Below are 18209 nucleotides of genomic sequence, written 5' to 3'. Positions count from 1 at the left end.
AATGTTGATGAATGTTCAAGAATTAATGTTTTAGATGAGTTTCGTTTTAATTATTTGACGCTATAGAAACAGGAAGTGACATAATGGTGACCAACAGTTGCCATGCCAACCGCTCAGTCAAGTGGTCCCGTGAGAAATAAATAAATAAACATAGAAAAACGTGAGTGAGTCTGGAGGAAGTGTGGGCGGGGCTCCACGTAGCTCCGCCCTCAGACCGTACTGATCAGACTCAAGATGGCGCCGCCCGTGTCCCCGGGAAAATAGAGTCAGTTTGACCAATGAGAGGAAGAGGAGACTTGTCGTCCATATTTATATACAGACTATGGTTGAGGGACCTTCATAGAGACTGGATTTAGAGCAGGACTGGGTTCTCTAGTGTACCTAATGAAGTGGCCAGGGAGCGTATTATTTATTTCAGAAAGAACAGACTCCATAAAAAAGAACCAGACCAAATAAAAACTAGATCAATGATCCCAAATGTGACAAATAAAGAACAAATAAATCAAACGTGAGATTTTATTGTTATTTGTGTCGTTTTTAATAAAGTTTGTGTCGATGGAAACAGAATAAACGTCTCAAATGTTTAAACTAAAGACTCTGAACGAGGATAAACCCGTCAGAAGAGGAGGAGGAGGAGGAGGAGGAGGAGGAGGAGGAGGAGGAGCAGTCGTGTCCTGACGCTGGGGTTAACCAGCCGCCAGTGAACACACCGCCTGTAGCTCCTGAGGTGAGAGTACTGCGGTACTTTCCTTCCCTGCAGGAGTCATCTGAGGACAACGTGTCCCAGCGTACGTGAACGCAGCGCGATGCTGCTCGCAGCGGCGTTGTCACGGCAACACGTCTCCAACGCCGCGGAGTTACCTAGCAACCGCCACAGCAGAAAAGACATCCGAGGTAACAGCTGGTTTAATTCACAGGGTTTAATTAGATTCATTTTGATTTAATTTATTTTACTTTTAACATTTTAATTTTGTTTTTATTTCCTTTATTTTATTCAGTTTTGTCAAATCATTATTATTTTACTTTATTTCAATCATTTATTTAAATTAATTTAAATCTATATTATATTTTTATTCCCTTTATTTTATTTGTTTTCATTTATTTTCTTCTATCTTTAATTTGATTCATATATTTATTTAGTTCTCTTCACAGACCAACCAGGAACTTTATTATCAGTGATGTGTTCAGGGACACGCTGGAGATCATCATTTATTAATCTGATAAACATTAAGACGATCTCCTCCTCCTCCTCCTCCTCAGTGACTCCTTGTCTCCCCCTGCTGTCTCCTCCTGTCTCTGCAGACTGAAGGAAGACGTCTAATAAAGTTTTAAATCAGTGACACAAACTTTTTCTTCATCCTCTCCTCCTCCTCCTCCCTGTCTTCTCCTCCTCCCTTGTTGTTAAAGTTCCTTCTCAGATCATTTATTTATTGTCGTCTCCTGTCAGCAGCCAATCAGCTCCCTCCCTCCGTCTCTCTCTGAGGACGTGAGGACGAAGCTCTGGTCCTTGTCCTCTTCGTCCTCCTCTTCGTCCTCAGGACTGCGTCCTGGGGCGTCCTGCAGCCGAGGACCCGTCGCTCCACCTCAAGCACCTCCTCGTACAGGTAGGAAGGCTTCACCTCGAGGAGGAAGGAGAAGAGCTGGAGCAGCCAGACGAAGGAGAGAGGGAGCGACGCCTCCACCTCCCTGTAATGACTGCTGCACACACTGAGGAGGAGGAGGAGGAGGTGGAGAGGAAGAGGAGGAGGAGAAGGGTAGGAAGAGGAGGAAGAGGAGAAGAGGAGGAGAGGAGAGGAAGTGGAGGAGAGGAAGAAGAGGAGGCAGAGGAGAGGAGGAGGGGAAGGAAGAGGAAGAGGAGGAGAGGAGGGGGGAGAGGAAGGGGAGGAAGAGGAGGAGGAGGAGAGGAGGAGAGGAGGAGAGGAGGAGAGGAGGAGAAGAAGAGGAGGAGGAGAAGAAGAAGAGGAGGAGGAGGGGGAGGAGGGGGAGGAGGAGGAGGAGGAGCAGTACGTAGAGATCCATTAGAGACAGCAGAGTGGAGACATGTCTAAATTCCTGGATGTTCTGATGATAAAAGCCTGCGGGACATTTGTCCTGCGGGACATTTGTCCATCTGTCCTACCGCTCTTTGCAGGGTCTGAGCGCCGGGTGCCAGTACGAGGTGTTGGAGGGAACCAGGACGTCCTGGTCCCGGCCGACTACTCCGTCCAGCTTCATGTGGTGGAGACTGGGACCGTCTGCTCCGTCCTCGTCCCCCCAGCGGAACCTGAAGGTGGACGGGCCGACGCCCTGGACGCCCGCCGGACACGAAGACAGTCTCTCAAAACAGGTCTGGACCTGCGCTGCGATCCCTGTGGACGGACGGTGGACGTGTGTTTAGGTGTTTGACGGAGACGAGGACAAGACCAGGAGGACAGAGTCTTACTTTTCTTCTTCATGATCGAACATTTGTCTTTCTTCCTGAGGACGATGGGTTTCTGGGCCGTCCACTGTCTCCTGAGACACAATAAATAAATATATTTAACTCATTTATCTATTTTATTATTTTCACTTTGTCTCATTTATTTTATTTTTCTTTGTTTAATCTATTTTATTTATTTTTTTATTTATTTTATGGACGAACAGAGGAACCGTCTCACCTGGCGACGTCCCGGCGTCTCCTCTGCTGAGCTCCAATCAGAGCGGCCTGCACCAGACGGTACCACCTCCTCAGGTTGAACATGTGACCTGTGAGCCGGATCAGAGAAGACCCCGTTGGTTCAGGAGGACGATACAGAGGACGCATTGGGACGTACAGCCAGGTGTCGCATATAAAAAGACAAAGAACCCGAAGAAGAAGACAAAGAAACAAAGAACCAGAAGAAAAAGACAAAGAACCCGAAGAAGAAGACAAAGAACCAGAAGAAGAAGACAAAGAACCCGAAGAAGAAGACAAAGAACCAGAAGAAGACAAAGAACCCGAAGAAGAAGACAAAGAACCCGAAGAAGAAGACAAAGAACCAGAAGAAGAAGACAAAGAACCAGAAGAAGACAAAGAACCAGAAGAAGAAGACAAAGAACCAGAAGAAGACAAAGAACCAGAAGAAGACAAAGAACCCGAAGAAGAAGACAAAGAACCCGAAGAAGAAGACAAAGAACCCGAAGAAGAAGACAAAGAACCCGAAGAAGAAGACAAAGAACCAGAAGAAAAAGAAGAACCAGAAGAAGACAAAGAACCAGAAGAAGACAAAGAACCAGAAGAAAAAGAAGAACCAGAAGAAGACAAAGAACCAGAAGAAGACAAAGAACCAGAAGAAAAAGACAAAGAACCAGAAGAAAAAGAAGAACCAGAAGAAGAAGACAAAGAACCAGAAGAAGGAGAAGAAAGAGAACCAGAATAAAGAGAAGAACCAGAAGAAGGAGAAGAAAGAGAACCAGAATAAAGAGAAGAACCAGAAGAAGAAAAAGAAGGTACCAGCTACCCTCTCCACACTACATTAACTTTGACTGAAAGATTTATTGGACTGAATCCAGTCCACTCTAGGAGAAGACAAGGAAGACAAGGACAGACTTTAGGAAGACACAGGAGACCAACTCTAGGAGAAGACAAGGAAGACAAGGACAGACTTTAGGAAGCTACAGGAGACCAACTCTAGGAGAAGACAAGGAAGACAAGGACAGACTTTAGGAAGCTACAGGAGACCAACTCTAGGAGAAGACAAGGAAGACAAGGACAGACTTTAGGAAGCTACAGGAGACCAACTCTAGGAGAAGACAAGGAAGACAAGGACAGACTTTAGGAAGCTATAGGAGACCAACTCTAGGAGAAGACAAGGAAGACAAGGACAGACTTTAGGAAGCTACAGGAGACCAACTCTAGGAGAAGACAAGGAAGACAAGGACAGACTTTAGGAAGCTATAGGAGACCAACTCTAGGAGAAGACAAGGAAGACAAGGACAGACTTTAGGAAGACACAGGAGACCAACTCTAGGAGAAGACAAGGAAGACAAGGACAGACTTTAGGAAGACACAGGAGACCAACTCTAGGAGAAGACAAGAAAGACAAGGACAGACTTTAGGAAGACACAGGAGACCACCTCTAGGAGAAGACAAGGAAGACAAGGACAGACTTTAGGAAGCTACAGGAGACCAACTCTAGGAGAAGACAAGGACAGACTTTAGGAAGCGTCTCTTAGGACTTTAAGGCAGCGTCACCTGAGTCGTCCTGAGAACCAGCTCTGTTGGACAAATCCCTGAAAGACAGAAACAAATGAGTCATCCTCACACAGCTGGGCCGTCGCCATGGAAACAGCTGTACGGCGTGGGGGGGTATTTACCACTCGGTGTGGTCGTCCAGGCCGAACATGAGCTTCATGGTGACCACGATGAGGGCGGCGGCCTGGACGTCGTAGCGGGGCAGCACGGGACGGGACAGGGGGTCGAACGTGTGGAGCGCTTCATCCGCCATACCGGCGCGGTCCAGCAGGCGGCAGAGCCAGAGGTGGAGCTCGTCTGAAAGACAAACAGACGTCTCAGACAGAGGCTGGATGAGTCGCTGAGGGTCCAGGAGCTGGTCCGGTCTCGTCCGGTCCGGTCTGGTCCGGTCCAGGTTACCTGGAAGGTTGGCGTCGGTCAGGTAACGCAGGCTGAGCAGCGCCGGGTGCAGCAGAGACTGACGGCTGATTGGAGGAAAAGCAGGAAGCTCCATGAAGACGGCCAGAGACTGAGCCTCCTTATGGACCGCCTGGTGAGACGGGATGGACTGAGGACACAAGACACAACCATGTAAACCAGAGGACGATGGAGGACGTCTGTCCTCTAGAAGGCAGTAAGGCACACAGAGGGACAGACAGAGTCTCCTGAAATGTCTCTGACCTCCACTTTAAAGACCAGAGCGTCTTTTCTGATCAGCTTCATGTCTTCAGGGAGTCCTTCGTAGGCGTTGACATACGGGACATGACCTTCTCTCACCAGCCTGAAAAGACAACACCACCACCAGCTGAGTCCACGTCTACAGGGGTCCAGGTGAGACCAGGTGAGTCAGAGTGAGTTCAGGTGAGTCAGAGTGAGTCCAACTGAGTCTGAGTGAGTCCAGGTGAGACCAGGTGAGTCAGAGTGAGTCCAGGTGAGACCAGGTGAGTCAGAGTGAGTCCAGGTGAGTCCACGTCTACAGGGGTCCAGGTGAGACCAGGTGAGTCAGAGTGAGTCCACATCTACAGGGGTCCAGGTGAGTCCGAGTGAGTCAGAGTGAGTCCAGGTGAGTCCAGTCCAGTCCAGCCTCACCTGAGCAGGTCGCTGAGCGTCAGCGCCTCGCGGCTCCAGACCAGAGCCAGGTGGATCAGAGCCAGAGTCTTCGTCATGGTCATCAGGCCCCGCCTCCTCCTCCTCCTCTGCTGAGTGGACAGGTGACTGCTGGCGTCAGAGTCCGACCAATCACTGCAGCTGTCTGAGTTAAAGGAGCCACGTTTAAACCAGAGACACAGAGCTGGTGATTATTAATAATGACTCACTGATCACAGGTGAGGGAGGAGCTCAGTCACCTGTCAAAGGACCAGTGGACATGTTGGACTCAGGAGCAATGTCTGAGTCTGAGCCCTCGTCTCTCTGAGGACGACGGGACAGGAAGACGTCTCAATTAAACTTTATATTAACTTCAACAAATTATATAAAAAAACAATAATTTGAAAAAATATAATATTAAAATTAAAAAATATTAAAATTAAAAAATATATTTTTAAGAAATAAAATAAATAATAAATAATATTTAAAAAAATATATAAAAAAAAAAAATACGAAACAAAAAAAAAATTAAATTAACAAAAAAAGAACAAATCTGAGGCATTAAAATAATTTGTGGAGCAAATAAAAAACATCTAAAGTAATAAATTAAATATAAAATAAACATTTCTCACCGCTCTGAAGCCGGAGCTCCTCACCGGGGTACAGGTGTACGCCTGCTGGCTCGTCTGCAGGTAGCGTCTCCACAGAGGACACAGCACGCCGTCCTGGGACAGGGGAACGTTTTAGAAAAAGGACTGGACGAAGACAGACGAGCAGAAAAGCGAGAGAGGGAAGTGGGAGCCGTGAACCTTGAAGTGGGCGTGGACCCCCAGTCTGAGCAGAGCCTCGGCCTGGTTCCTCAGGATGAACTGGAAACCTTCACACACCGTCCACACGGGGCCGCGCTCTGAACACACACCAACACTTAAATCAGTCCCGTTAGCATGTCACACGATCTAAACCACCAATCAGAAGCAGTGCTGACCCGCCGTCTTGACTCGGGCCCATTTGGAGACGGTGGAGATCCTGTTGGACCCATGAAAGAAGGTCGGGTCCAGCACCTCCTTGGTTCTCTGAGGACATTCAGACACATTCAGTTACAACAGGAGTCAACAACAACAACAATAACAGCTGGGGGCCCCTCTGTGGCCCCTGAGCCGTCCCTTTACCTCGATGACGTTGTGGCAGGACCGGCAGTAGAAGCGTCCCTCGTCTGAGATGCCCCAGTTGATGGCTGAACACTGGACACAGGCCTCTCTGTACCCGTCCTGGAGACAAGACAACATCTACTTTAATGTTTCCATGAAGCTAAGCTAACACTGTGAAGCTAAGCTAACACAGAACCAAACTACATATAATTTATTTATAATAATAATGTGTCCCTGTGTAAAAACTATGTCCTCTATATCACGTGAACACATCTGGAGGGAGGATGATTGACACAGGAAGGAAACCACTGGGTTAGCAGCTCTTACAGCCAAGACTCCATTAACAAAAGATTGATTTTAAGTTTCCACGCTTATTCAAAGTTGTAAAAGATTCACAGACGCCAGATTAATCTTTTTAAGGCTCCTTTGAGATCTTCCGGAACATTCGGCAAAGAAACGGTCGCGCACTTAATTATGAATTGACGTTAAACATTCACGCTAATGAACGTTTGAGCTAGCAAGCTATGACGTTTACTTGAGGTCAGTGAATATGAGCCGATTATTAAATGATCTGCTGTAGATTCACGCGACACTGGTTGAAATGAGCTCAGAAAAACTTCCAGACTGAATTCTGTGCAAAACTCGAGAAATCGCGTAAACTGTGAACGGAGTTTGGTGGGAACCGATTGGCTAACACAAGCTAGCTAGCGTAACTTCACCAGAGAGACAGAAATGGATTCACCGTGTGTTCGTCGTCCATGTTGGATGTTGTTTTAAACAAAATTAATAAGATTTAAATTTAATCCGAGGGGGAAAAAACACGTGGAAATGATCCGAGTGTTTGGGGTTTTCTTCTTCTACTACAATTCGTTGTGTTGCTCTTCTTCTTTGGTTTCCGATATACTGTAATCCTCTGCTGCCACCCACAGTCTGGAACATGAACTACAGCTACTTCTTCTCTTGGGACAAAAACATCAGTTCATTTATAATATAGTATTAAATTTACTCACTTTAAGTATTTAAATTTGATTTTTTAAAGGACTGAATAAATAAATAAATAAATAAATAAATAAATGTTGTTTGTGTGCGCTGCTCCAGATGTTCGGGGTCAAAGCGGATTTGACGAGATCAGAGGATATAAATAAATAATCCTCTCTTCTTACATAAGCTGCAGGACAGAGGGTTTAATTCTCTGCGTCTCTTCGTGTGTTTATTCCGGGGCTTTGACTTTTTAAATCAGAGACGAGTCAAGCTCGACACAAGACAAACCGGAAGAGAGGGGGAACTGTCAAAATAAAAGCGTCTCCCTGAGCATAATATCCAGTCTTCGAGTCAAATTTTAATATTTACTGCAGTTATTGCTATAAATGATTCATTACTGACACAGTGATGAATTTAAACATTTAATTAAAAGGAATAAAATCTAAAATAAAAAGGTTTTAATCTCTAATTATAGCATTTGTTGTTTATCTATATTATTTTTATGTATTTATTATTATTTTTATTCATTATGAATAAACTGTAAATCCAACCATGGATGTATTGTGTATTTCTCATCTCATCTTCTGTAACCTCTTGTCCTGTGAAGGGTCATGGTTGGGGGGCTCTACTTTAGTAGGATGACCACAAAGTATTTGTCTTTAGATGATGTTCTTGTGCTGATGCTGGGGACTTCTTTAATAGTTTCTAAATTCTGCCTCATCTGGATTGAGACTTCTAGGAGTTTTCTTCTCCAGGTGCTGAGTCCAGAACAAGTAGGAAGGACGCTACAGGAGTGTGGGAGCAAGGCCAACCAGACTAAAAAACTATTTCTATCCACAGGCCATCAGACGACTGAATCACTGAATCATCACCCATTGACTGCAAATTTCAGCTTGAGTTTTACACTATTTTATTTTATTTTACTACATTTTTACCTGTATAAGCAAGAGGAGTCGCCATTTTGATCAAGAAAAACATTCAGTTTGAACCCTCTAGTGTTGTCAATGACTGAAATGGTCGCTACATCATTGCAGGACAACGATTTAATAGATATGTGGTTTGTCTGTTTTCTGTTAGCTGAGGCTAGCTGGTTAGCTCCAGCTTTGTGATGCTTCTGGAGTCATATACACGTATGCAGATGTTTTTATAGTCTTTTAGTCATTTTAAAAAAAAAGTCTTTTAGAGACGCCACACGCTGTTGTATGACCGACTGATTTTAAAAAATAAAAAGTCTCTGAGTCAAAAGACATTTATTATCCATGAAGATATAAATCTGTTCCATTCAATGTTACAAAATAAACTCATTTAACAAACAAAAGTAGAAGAAGGACAGAAGAAGAGGAAGAGAGGGTGGATGTTGGAGGAAGGTTTTAACACTGGAGGTCTCCACATTAAATGTGAAGAAAACAAACTTCAAGACTCTGATCGCATTCATCTGTCGGCTCTAAATGTCGTATCAGAACCAAGAACTATCGCACATCAATACACGACTGACAGAAGAAGCTTCAGACTGTTTTTATGTTAGGAGGACACAGTCCAACGTTGGTCCTGTGTCCTGAGATCAAGATTAATCTGAGAGGAAGAAGAAGAAGAAGAGGACGAGTGATGTGATTATTACACGGTTTAAATCAGAAAAGAAAAAGTTTTGTTGTTTCATTTCTAAACTACTGAGATTATCTTTGTCCTGTGGACTGAGAACCTTCTCACTGACTGAGTCTCTCTGGCGTCCTCACATGGTGAAGGAGGAGCCAGTCTTGCTGGACCCATCCGCCGAGCCGCGGTTGGTGGACACGAAGACCTCAGAGGTGACCCCGGAGAAGTGGCGGGGGGCGATGTACCTCTTCCCCAGACAACACAGGTCCTGGAAGATTTTCCGGAAGTGGTTCCTGAACTTCACCCCCACGAAGGCGTAGAGCACCGGGTTGAGGCAGCAGTGCAGGTAGGCGAAGGACTGCAGGACGGTGAGGGCCGTCTGAAGGGTGTCCGACTCCTCGCAGGAGCTCTCCCTGAACATGCTGACGGTGTCGTACAGCAGCGCCACGTTGTACGGCAGGTGGCACATGATGAACACCGCCACCACCACCAGAACCACTCGCACCGCCTTGTGCCTCTGGAAGTTTTTAGCTTTCAACAGGGTGACGATGATGGCAGAGTAGCAGAAGATCATGATGGTGAGTGGAAGGAAGAAGCCCACGGCCAGCTGGGTCCTGGGCAGTGCCATCTTGATCCCCTGGGCCACGTTGAACCCCTGGGTCATGTTGGTCCCCTGGGTCACATCCAACTTGAACTCACAGACGTTTTGGGATGGTGAGGTGTGGTTCAGCTCCTCCCCCTGCATGAAGAAGTCATTCATGTGCACTGGCTCGTACAAGTCGTAGAGGTAGAAGGTGGGGATGGACATCAGAATGGCGATGGTCCAGACGACTCCACAGATGAGGCATCTGTACGTCAGCGAGCGCAGGCGGAAGCTGCCTCGAGCCTGGACGATGGCGATATGGTCGGTGCTAATGCAGGCGAGCAGCAGCATGCCGCTGTACAGGTTGATACTGTAGGAGCCACGCAGCAGCTTGCAGGCCACGCGGCCCATCGACCACGACGTCATCTCGTTGTAGACGATGAACGGCAGTGCCACCACGAACAGCAGGTCGGCCACGGCCACGTTCAGCAGGTAGACGTCGGTCATGGACTTGGTCCTCTTGTAGAAGGCGTAGGTGACGATCACCAGACCGTTCCCCACAAAGCCCAGGATACAGATGATGGAGATGATGTACGGGCTGACCACCATCTCCGTGCTGTGGTTGTTGTGGTAAGCACAGGGTTCGGTCAGGTCGTACTCATAGTAGGTGAAGTTGTCATAGAACGTATCATTGTACCAGTCGTACATCGTTTCCTCCTCAAAGTTCATCGTCCTCGTTCACTGCAGAGAGAAGAGAGACAAGAGACAGAGGACAGGATTAAAGAGGACGTCTATGTTCGTCTTTATCTTCTATCTGCAGCTGCTCATGAATCAGAGAGATGAGAAAATAGAAACACAAACAGAGAACTGAAGTTAATTATTTCAGACAAACGTCTGGTGTTTCACTGCTTCATGATAGTGAGACACAAGCAGAGTGGTGAGATGATGGCGGCCAGGAATGATGATGGGGTGAGTCTCGTTTGTGCTTATGCCTGACTGCCCAATCCGGCCTCCTGTCCTAAGTAGTCGGTCTTGCAATTTCCACAAGCTGCTGGAAGATGGGATGTTGGATCCTGAGTTAATGCACTTGAGCTCCTCTGCGTATCACTCATTCTGGACACTCTTTACAATGCACACTTTGGCTTTTAGCAGCTCTTCCTCTGTAGGATGACAAATGTGCCGGCCCTAACATCCATTCTGAATGGAGTCAGCAAAGGAGTGAGCTACGTGGATTAAACGTGCTATGGCTGCGAGGAGAGTGCTGAACTTAGAGAAGAGTTCAAAGAATTGTGGGTGTACTACATCTCTGGTAACATGGGTGAGGCGTCACCTGGGGACACACTTCGGCATCGATGTCAGGGTCGATAAGCTCGTAAGTCTCTTGAAGCTCAGATGGATGCAAAGATACATCATAGAGAAATGCAGGTCCTTTGAGCCACGCTGTGCTGCTAAGCAGGGCTGGTGTCACAGTTCTTGACTCAGTGTCCACTGGGTTGAGATGCATTGGGTCGTACTTCCACTGACCAGGACAAGGTGATTGATGGATTCGCTAGACCCTGTTGTTCACGGAGATATAAAATGTCCTTGACTGGTTGTGGATGTACCTCAATACAACCTTGCTATCTGTGTAACAGGTGATGTTGTCGAACACTGTGTCCATCTCTGTAACTATTATCTCAGCGATCTCCACAGCGAGCACAGCGACACAGAGCTCAAGTCTTGGCATAGTTAAGCCAGGCTGGGGGGCCAACTTTGCCTTCCCGAAGACAAAGCCAATCTCAGTCTGTTCTTGGTGGCTTGTCACCTTGATGTAGGCCACAGTTGCTGTTGCTTTGACTGATGTGTCTGCGAAGACACAGAGTTCGCTGGATAGACAGATCATCAATGAAGAGATCTCGGCTCTTGAAATCCTTGGAGCGATCTTCGGATGGGAATGCTTCAATGACTGCAGGTCAGTTTGATGCAATTTGTGCAGCCTGAGGTTAGAAGCTGGAAGCATCTTCTGTGCGTGTGGGGGCAACTTCTGTGTGTGCCTTCTTGAGTATCTTCTCCATAAATTCTAGGAAGTCGGCTTTCATCTGCGGCCCTGTTTCCAATGAGCGCCGAAGTGAGACAAGACAGTCGAAAGCCTGTTTCCTGATGTTGGGCAGTCGCTGTCTCGCTGACCGAAAAGGTAAAGGTGCAGCCCAACTTTTGCAGCTGTCCTGGTAGGACTCGGCTTACATTATCTTCAGAAACTCTAGATCTCCCAATATCTGTCACTCTGATCTGGTTGTTGCATGGCTGGAAATGACTTAGAATGGCAGTTTTGTAACTTCTCACCTCCAGTGGTCTGTGAGCACCTCCAATGCACACATCCTCAATGACGACCCATCCTCGGTCAAGCCTTTGAGCAAACGGTGCATCTCCTGGGCCACTTATCTGCTCTCGGACCTTGTGCACCCGTAAGTTGTCTCTGCCCAGTAAGAGGAGAATCTTGGCATCCGGATCCAGAGGTGGTATTTTGTCAGCGATGCGTTTTAGGTGAGCATGATGGTTGGCTGCATCCGGGCTAGGATTCTCAGCATGGACATTAGGGATCTGGTTGCACTCAAGGAGTGTAGGCAGAGAAATGTTTAATTTCTTTTCCGCTGGTTCCACAGTGTAGCCACTGGCTCTCCTCCCCGCTGTTGTCTTGCGCATGCCTTGAGTGTGTATGAGTAGGAGCACCCGGAGATCTTAAAGACCTCTGACCTTGCAAGGGAGCGGTTACTCTGCTCTTCCAATATGGCGTACATTCTTTTGGACTCCTCTCTGCGCCTGTTTGGGAACATGCTGACAAGGCAGATCTTAGCACATGTTCTGGTGCAACTTGTGTGCACGTTGACTTGACCTCCTGGTTGTCCACTTTGTCCTCATTCCCACCATCCTCTGAAGTGGGAGGGGACGACTTAGATTTCCAGGTAGGTGGGTAGGGATGAAGAGCTGTAAGATGAGCAGTGCTCCAACACCCTGTACATGTTATCTCAGCGGTGCAGATCTTTGCAAGATGTTCTGTGGAGGAGCAACAGCGAAAGCAGATGTAGTGTTCTTTCAAAAGCTGTTTGCGATCATCTGTGGTCTTCTCACGGAAGCCTCTGCATTTCCTAAGAGGGTGGGGCTTTTTGTGCAGGGGGCAATGCTTATTTGGGTCAATTCGTTCCCTACTTCCTTTAGACTCAGACCTGGCAGTTCCTGAGACCTGTGTCTTGTGGACATAAACAGATGTCTTTGTGGGCCTCTCCCATTTGTTCTTTCTCTCTGCTTGAGCTCGCATGAAGAGGTTAAAGCTTGGTTCTGTGTGCGTCTTTGCCTCTGTGCAGATGAAGTTTACCAACATGGAGAAAGGTGGGAAGCTAACAAAGTGTTCTTGTTTGTATTTTGTGCTGAAGTATAGCAACTTTTCTTGTATATTTAATTGGAGTTTCTCAATGATAGGCTTAATTCTTCTGAAGGTATACACGTACCACAAGCCTGTGAGGTAGCCATCTTCTTTGGCAGCTTATGGCTCTGACAACAGATCGGCTAGATAGCGGAGTCTGTGGATCCTTTGTGGTGAGCTTTGGAAATTTTTCTAGTTTGCTGAACAGAACCTGCTCGATGGCCTACCGAGCTTTCACAAAAGTTTTTAAATAAACAGATGGATGAATCATTTCACTAGAATTCACTTCCTGGTTCCATAACGCCAGCCTTATCGACACATCTGTTAATCTGAATTGACCTGCCAGTTTTAAGTATTCAGTTTATTTATTGAGCTGTGTCAACTTTTAAAAACAGAACTTAAAGCAGATCTACTGATATCTGTCCTCTAGATGAGTCGGTTGGGTTTAAATGAACAGAAACTAATAGTCAGGAGAGCAGCGTTAGAGAGGAAACCAGTCTGATCTCATTTGATTAAAGTCATTTACAAACACCACATGTTGGAAGTTTGTCCGCATCGTTTTTAAATGACATTAAATGTTTAAAGCAGGTTAACTTGATCAACTTGAAATGGTTTCTAACCTGAGGCCACGTTTCCTCCGTGTTTCGGTTAAAGATGAAGAAAGATGATGATGATCCAGTTAATCATTTACAGATGTTGGACTCTCACCTGCTGAACTCACCTCAGGTTGATTTACTGACTCTTTCTACCTTCGTGTGTGGAGGAAAGAAGCTGCTTCTCTTCCGTTGACAGGTAGTTTTAATGGGCGGGGCCTTAAACTCACCTGTACTCTGTACAGGAGAGGAAATGAGGTGTGTCCAAAGTCTCTTCAGAATAAAATCGACCATAAAACAAGAAGAATACAGTGTTGTTGTTGCTGCTGACATATTCTGAAATCCTCAGAACAGGAAATAAAACTCTTTGTTTTTCTCTGTCTTCATGCTGTGATGCAGGTTTTCCAGCAGGTGGCGCTGTTGTAGAGGAATCAGATCATTCAGCAGAGAGCTTCAGAAATCCCTCCATCAACATTTAGTCATTCTGTTTTAAAGGTTGAACTGGCTTCATTAAATTGAAGGATTCAGGAGATTATTTCTAATTCTTCTCTTCATGTTTCCCTCCAGTAAATTCATTCAGTCATTAAACAGTCTGACTTTATTTTTACAAATCACTAAACTTTAACTGGATTACCATCAGTGATCCTGTTTGAATATCCAAAAAAGGTCCAAAAAAGGCAACTGGACTTGTAGAGTTTTTTAGAAGACATTTCACCACTCATCCGAGTAGCTTCTTCAGTTCTGGGGGACTGGAGGGAAGTCTGAGGTTTAAATAGGAACTCCTCCTGAAAAAACTTGCTTGTTCCCCTCCCCATAACAGGTAAGTACCCAGTCGTTAAGGGAAATTAGCTGCACCAGCAACCAGTTTCTGGTTATTAGCATAACAAGCAAGTTTTTTCAGGAGGAGTTCCTATTTAAACCTCAGACTTCCCTCCAGTCCCCCAGAACTGAAGAAGCTACTTGGATGAGTGGTGAAATGTCTTCTAAAAAACTCTACAAGTCCAGTTGCCTTTTTTGAACCTTTTTTGGATATACCATGACCTGGACGACGGAGAACCTTCACAGACAGATCCTGTTTGAAATGAAGCTGCCATTAAATGAGGAACTTCTTTTCCACATGTGCGGGGAAATCCTCAGTCAGTCTTCTGCTGCTGAGCCTCTGAAAGATGCACAGTGTTCAGTCTGCTCTGCATTAGTAGGATGACCACAAAGTATTTGTCTTCAGATGATGTTCTTGTGCTTATGCTGGGGACTTCTTTAGTAGTTTCTAAATTCTGCCTCATCTGGATTGAGACTTCTAGGAGTTTTCTTCTCCAGGTGCTGAGTCCAGAACAAGTAGGAAGGACGCTACAGGAGTTTAAGTCTAAGTCTAAGTCTCAGTCTAAGTCTGAGTCGACTCAGGAGCAGTTTCATGGACAGGTGTGGGATGTTCCTTCATTATTTCTTCAACATTTAAGCAGGTTAAAGTTCTGGAGTTGTTATCAAGTATCACATTTACATTTCTGCAATGTAGCTCTCAATGCAGTCAATAGTTTGGTTCATTTTAAGAAACAAACAACTAATGAATATATGTTAATTTAATTGATCTTGATTATCTACATGAAAATGAAAAATTCTGGAAAATTTCACAAAAGTAAAGAAGTCTTCTTATGCCCTACATTAACACACTAGGGTTGACATTTTGAATTTCCAAGTATTTCAGTGAGTGCCCTATAAAGGGTTAATCACATGTAGTCTAGAGACAGGTGTATTTTATCTCAAGGAGAACTCTAATATCTCCAGTGTCATCTTGGAATCCCCAAAGCTGTTTTCTGGCTCTTGGTGTTAATTTCATTTCAAATGTGATTTGGGGTCCAACAGCTCCTGTATTATATAACATGTGATTGACATATTTCATGAAGAGTTTCATATCTTTGAAAAAGGTGTGTTGATTGTGTTTAAAAAGACGAAGGATTTTATTTCAGCTTCATGTGAAAAGAGTTTGATATGAGGAACAGAACTCTGTCAGATGAACAGCAGGATCTATGTAATCCTCCTGTGACTGGCATTATCTGCAGTTTGTTCTTTTTTGCTGAGTCATTCTTCTTTAGTCTTTTCATCAGTTCTGATAACATACAAGAGAAAACGCTAGCATAGTGTTGGGCTAAATGCTAGTGATGCTGTAATAGCTAGTAGTTCTCCTTTTACACACTGATACCATTACCTTAACACCAGGGGTGTAGATCCGATGTCAGGATTGGGGGGGACACAAAAGTGATTTTTGTTTTTTGTCGGTATGCAACTCATACCATGGCATCATACAAATCATTTCTTTTTAGATGTGAATCTAAAATGTGAAGAATGTGAAGTCTGAAAATACATTTGTTCAATTTCGAATAATTTTTATTGGGGGGGACAATTCATGTTTTTCACATCCCCCCCGGGATCTGCACCCATGCTTAACACACAACAACAACCTTTCATTCATTCATTCATTCATTCATTCCAACATCATTCACATCACTGGACACATTAGTTCTTGTTTCTCTGAGGAAATAAAACACAGAGCACTCAGGCTTTTTGTGAATCACTTTAGCTTAAATAGATGCTGTCTTGTACTTTACAGCTGTAATCACATGATCCATATAGGGAACTGAAACAAAGGCGGAGACGTCTTACACACTTCTCTGCCGCTTCTCTAGGACTGTCTCACACCCAAAACCCTATATACTCCATAGATGTTCTGTCTGCTCACAGATTATTTAAACCAAAAAAACAACAAAAGAGGAGTTACTCATTGGAACCTTATACAAATCAATACAAGTTCATTGGTAGAACAGAATAATAGGAAAATTAAATGTGGTCTTTTAAATGTCATATCTCTCTCATCTAAATCTCTTTTAGTGAATGATCTGATAACTGATCATCAGATTGATCTATTTAGTTTGACTGAAACGTGGCTACAGGATGATGAATATGTTAGTTTAAATGAGTCTACGCCACCCAGTCATAGTAATTATCATATTCCTAGAAGCACAGGTAGAGGAGGAGGAGTGGCAGCAAACTCGTCAACATATATATATATAAATCCTCCTTTAACACTTTAACTCCTCAATCCAATTGGTTGTTCCAACTCAGACTAGACACTGTGAATCTCTCTGATGCAATATGTAAATATTTTTTGTACATAACATGTTTGTCTGCCGTATTCTATTTTTATTCTATTCTATTTTTTTTTTTGTATCTTCTGCATCTTGCACTGTTGTTTCCTGCCGCTGTAACGCCCTAATTTCCCCACGGGGATGAATAAAGTCTTATCTTATCTTATCTTATCTTCCACTCTGATTTATCTATTAATCCTAGACCTAAGCAGAACTTTAATTCATTTGAAAGTCTTACTCTTAGTCTTGCTCATCCAGACTGGAAATATACAAAAACCAATTCTTTTTGTTGTGGTGTATCGCCCACCTGCTCCTTACTCTGAGTTTTTAGCTGAATTCTCTGAGTTTTTATGTGATTTAGTTCTTAGAACAGATCAAGTCATTATAGTAGGTGACTTTAACATCCATGTTGATGTTGTCAGTGACAGCCTTAACTCCTCATTTACATCATTATTGGATTCAATTGGCTTTTCTCAGAATGTAAACGGATCAACTCACAGTTTTAATCACACATTAGATCTTGTCCTAACATAGAAACTGAAGGTTTAACAGTATTTACTCATAACCCTCTTCTGTCTGATCATTTCCTCATAACTTTTGAATTTACAATAATGGATTACACAGGAACTGAAAAGACATTTCATTACAGTAGATGTTTGTCTGACAATGCTGTAACTAGATATAAAGAATTAATTCCTTCTTTATTTACCTCAGTGCCATGTGTCAATGATGTGGACGAGAGCAACCACAATTTAACTCCTGCTCTAATAGATTATTTTGTTGATGGCTCTGCAGCATCTCTTAGTTCAACTCTAAACTTAGTTTCTCCTCTGAAAAAGAAGGTCATAAATAGGAGGAGGCTAGCTCCCTGGTATAATTCACAGTTGCGCTGTTTAAAACAGGCAGTCCGAAAGCTAGAAAGAATTTGGCATTCCACTAATTCTGAAGAAGCTCGCATAGCCTGGAAAGATAGTTTAACAACTTATAAAGAAGCTCTCAGTAGTATTAGAACAGCATATTATTCATCATTAATAGAAGAAAACAAGAACAACCCCAGATTTCTTTTCAGTACTGTAGCCAGGCTGACAAAGAGCCACAGCTCTGTTGAGCCATCTATTCCTTTAGCCCTCAGTAGTAATGACTTCATCAGCTTCTTTACTAATAAAATTGTTGGCATTAAAGGAAACATTCAAGGCATCCTTCCTCCAGCTGTCAAAGATGTAAGTACAGTGACATTAGAAACTTTTGAAAGACCTTATCAATATCTGGAATCCTTCTCCCCAGTAGATCTTCTTGAGCTCTCTTCAACAATTACAGCATCTAAACCATCAACTTGTCTTCTAGATCCCATCCCAACTAAATTGATCAAAGAAGTCTTTCCATTAATTAACACCTCCATATTGAACCAGATAAATTTATCTTTATTAACAGGATATGTGTCTCAGTCCTTTAAGATTGCTGTAATTAAGCCCTTACTCAAGAAAGCCACTCTAGATCCAGATGTTTTAGCCAAC

General features: G+C 44.2%; 2 protein-coding genes across 2 annotated transcripts; both read right to left on the bottom strand.

Annotated features, from left to right (window-relative positions):
- Window positions 1-535: 535 nt before the first annotated feature.
- Window positions 536-7391, bottom strand: taf1b (TATA box binding protein (Tbp)-associated factor, RNA polymerase I, B). Its single transcript, XM_084560872.1, has 15 exons — window positions 7148-7391; window positions 6427-6525; window positions 6243-6330; window positions 6067-6164; window positions 5890-5982; window positions 5518-5581; window positions 5261-5423; window positions 4853-4952; window positions 4592-4739; window positions 4315-4489; window positions 4193-4230; window positions 2637-2724; window positions 2423-2493; window positions 2120-2348; window positions 536-1707 (listed from the first exon to the last, which is right to left on the bottom strand). The coding sequence occupies exons 1-15, from the start codon at window positions 7163-7165 to the stop codon at window positions 1455-1457; spliced, it is 1725 nt and encodes a 574-aa protein (XP_084416998.1). The 5' UTR covers window positions 7166-7391; the 3' UTR covers window positions 536-1454.
- A 1237-nt stretch (window positions 7392-8628) lies between these two features.
- LOC311499756 (C-C chemokine receptor type 6-like) lies at window positions 8629-14257 on the bottom strand. The gene is made up of 2 exons (XM_084560878.1): window positions 13583-14257; window positions 8629-10303 (listed from the first exon to the last, which is right to left on the bottom strand). Exon 2 carries the CDS (start codon window positions 10289-10291, stop codon window positions 9116-9118), a length of 1176 nt encoding a protein of 391 aa, XP_084417004.1. The 5' UTR covers window positions 10292-10303; window positions 13583-14257; the 3' UTR covers window positions 8629-9115.
- Between the last annotated feature and the right edge of the window lie 3952 nt (window positions 14258-18209).

The sequence above is a fragment of the Chelon labrosus genome (assembly GCF_963514085.1).
Source record: "Chelon labrosus genome assembly, chromosome: 14".
Lineage (NCBI taxonomy): Eukaryota > Metazoa > Chordata > Actinopteri > Mugiliformes > Mugilidae > Chelon > Chelon labrosus.
The sequence above is the reverse complement of the archived record's forward strand: the minus strand, read 5'-3'. Positions and strand labels throughout refer to the sequence as shown.

What these genes read in the sequence shown, in the direction of transcription:
- taf1b (XM_084560872.1), bottom strand. An exon ending in ACGCTCAGCGACCTGCTCAG is followed by an intron (nt 4,953 to 5,260) that starts GTGAGGCTGGAC and finishes TTGTCTTTTCAG; the next exon opens with GCTGGTGAGAGAAGGTCATG. An exon ending in CTGGACGACCACACCGAGTG is followed by an intron (nt 4,231 to 4,314) that starts GTAAATACCCCC and finishes TCTGTCTTTCAG; the next exon opens with GGATTTGTCCAACAGAGCTG.
- LOC311499756 (XM_084560878.1), bottom strand. Translation starts at nt 10,291, where the DNA reads ATGAACTTTGAGGAGGAAACGATGTACGACTGGTACAATGATACGTTC.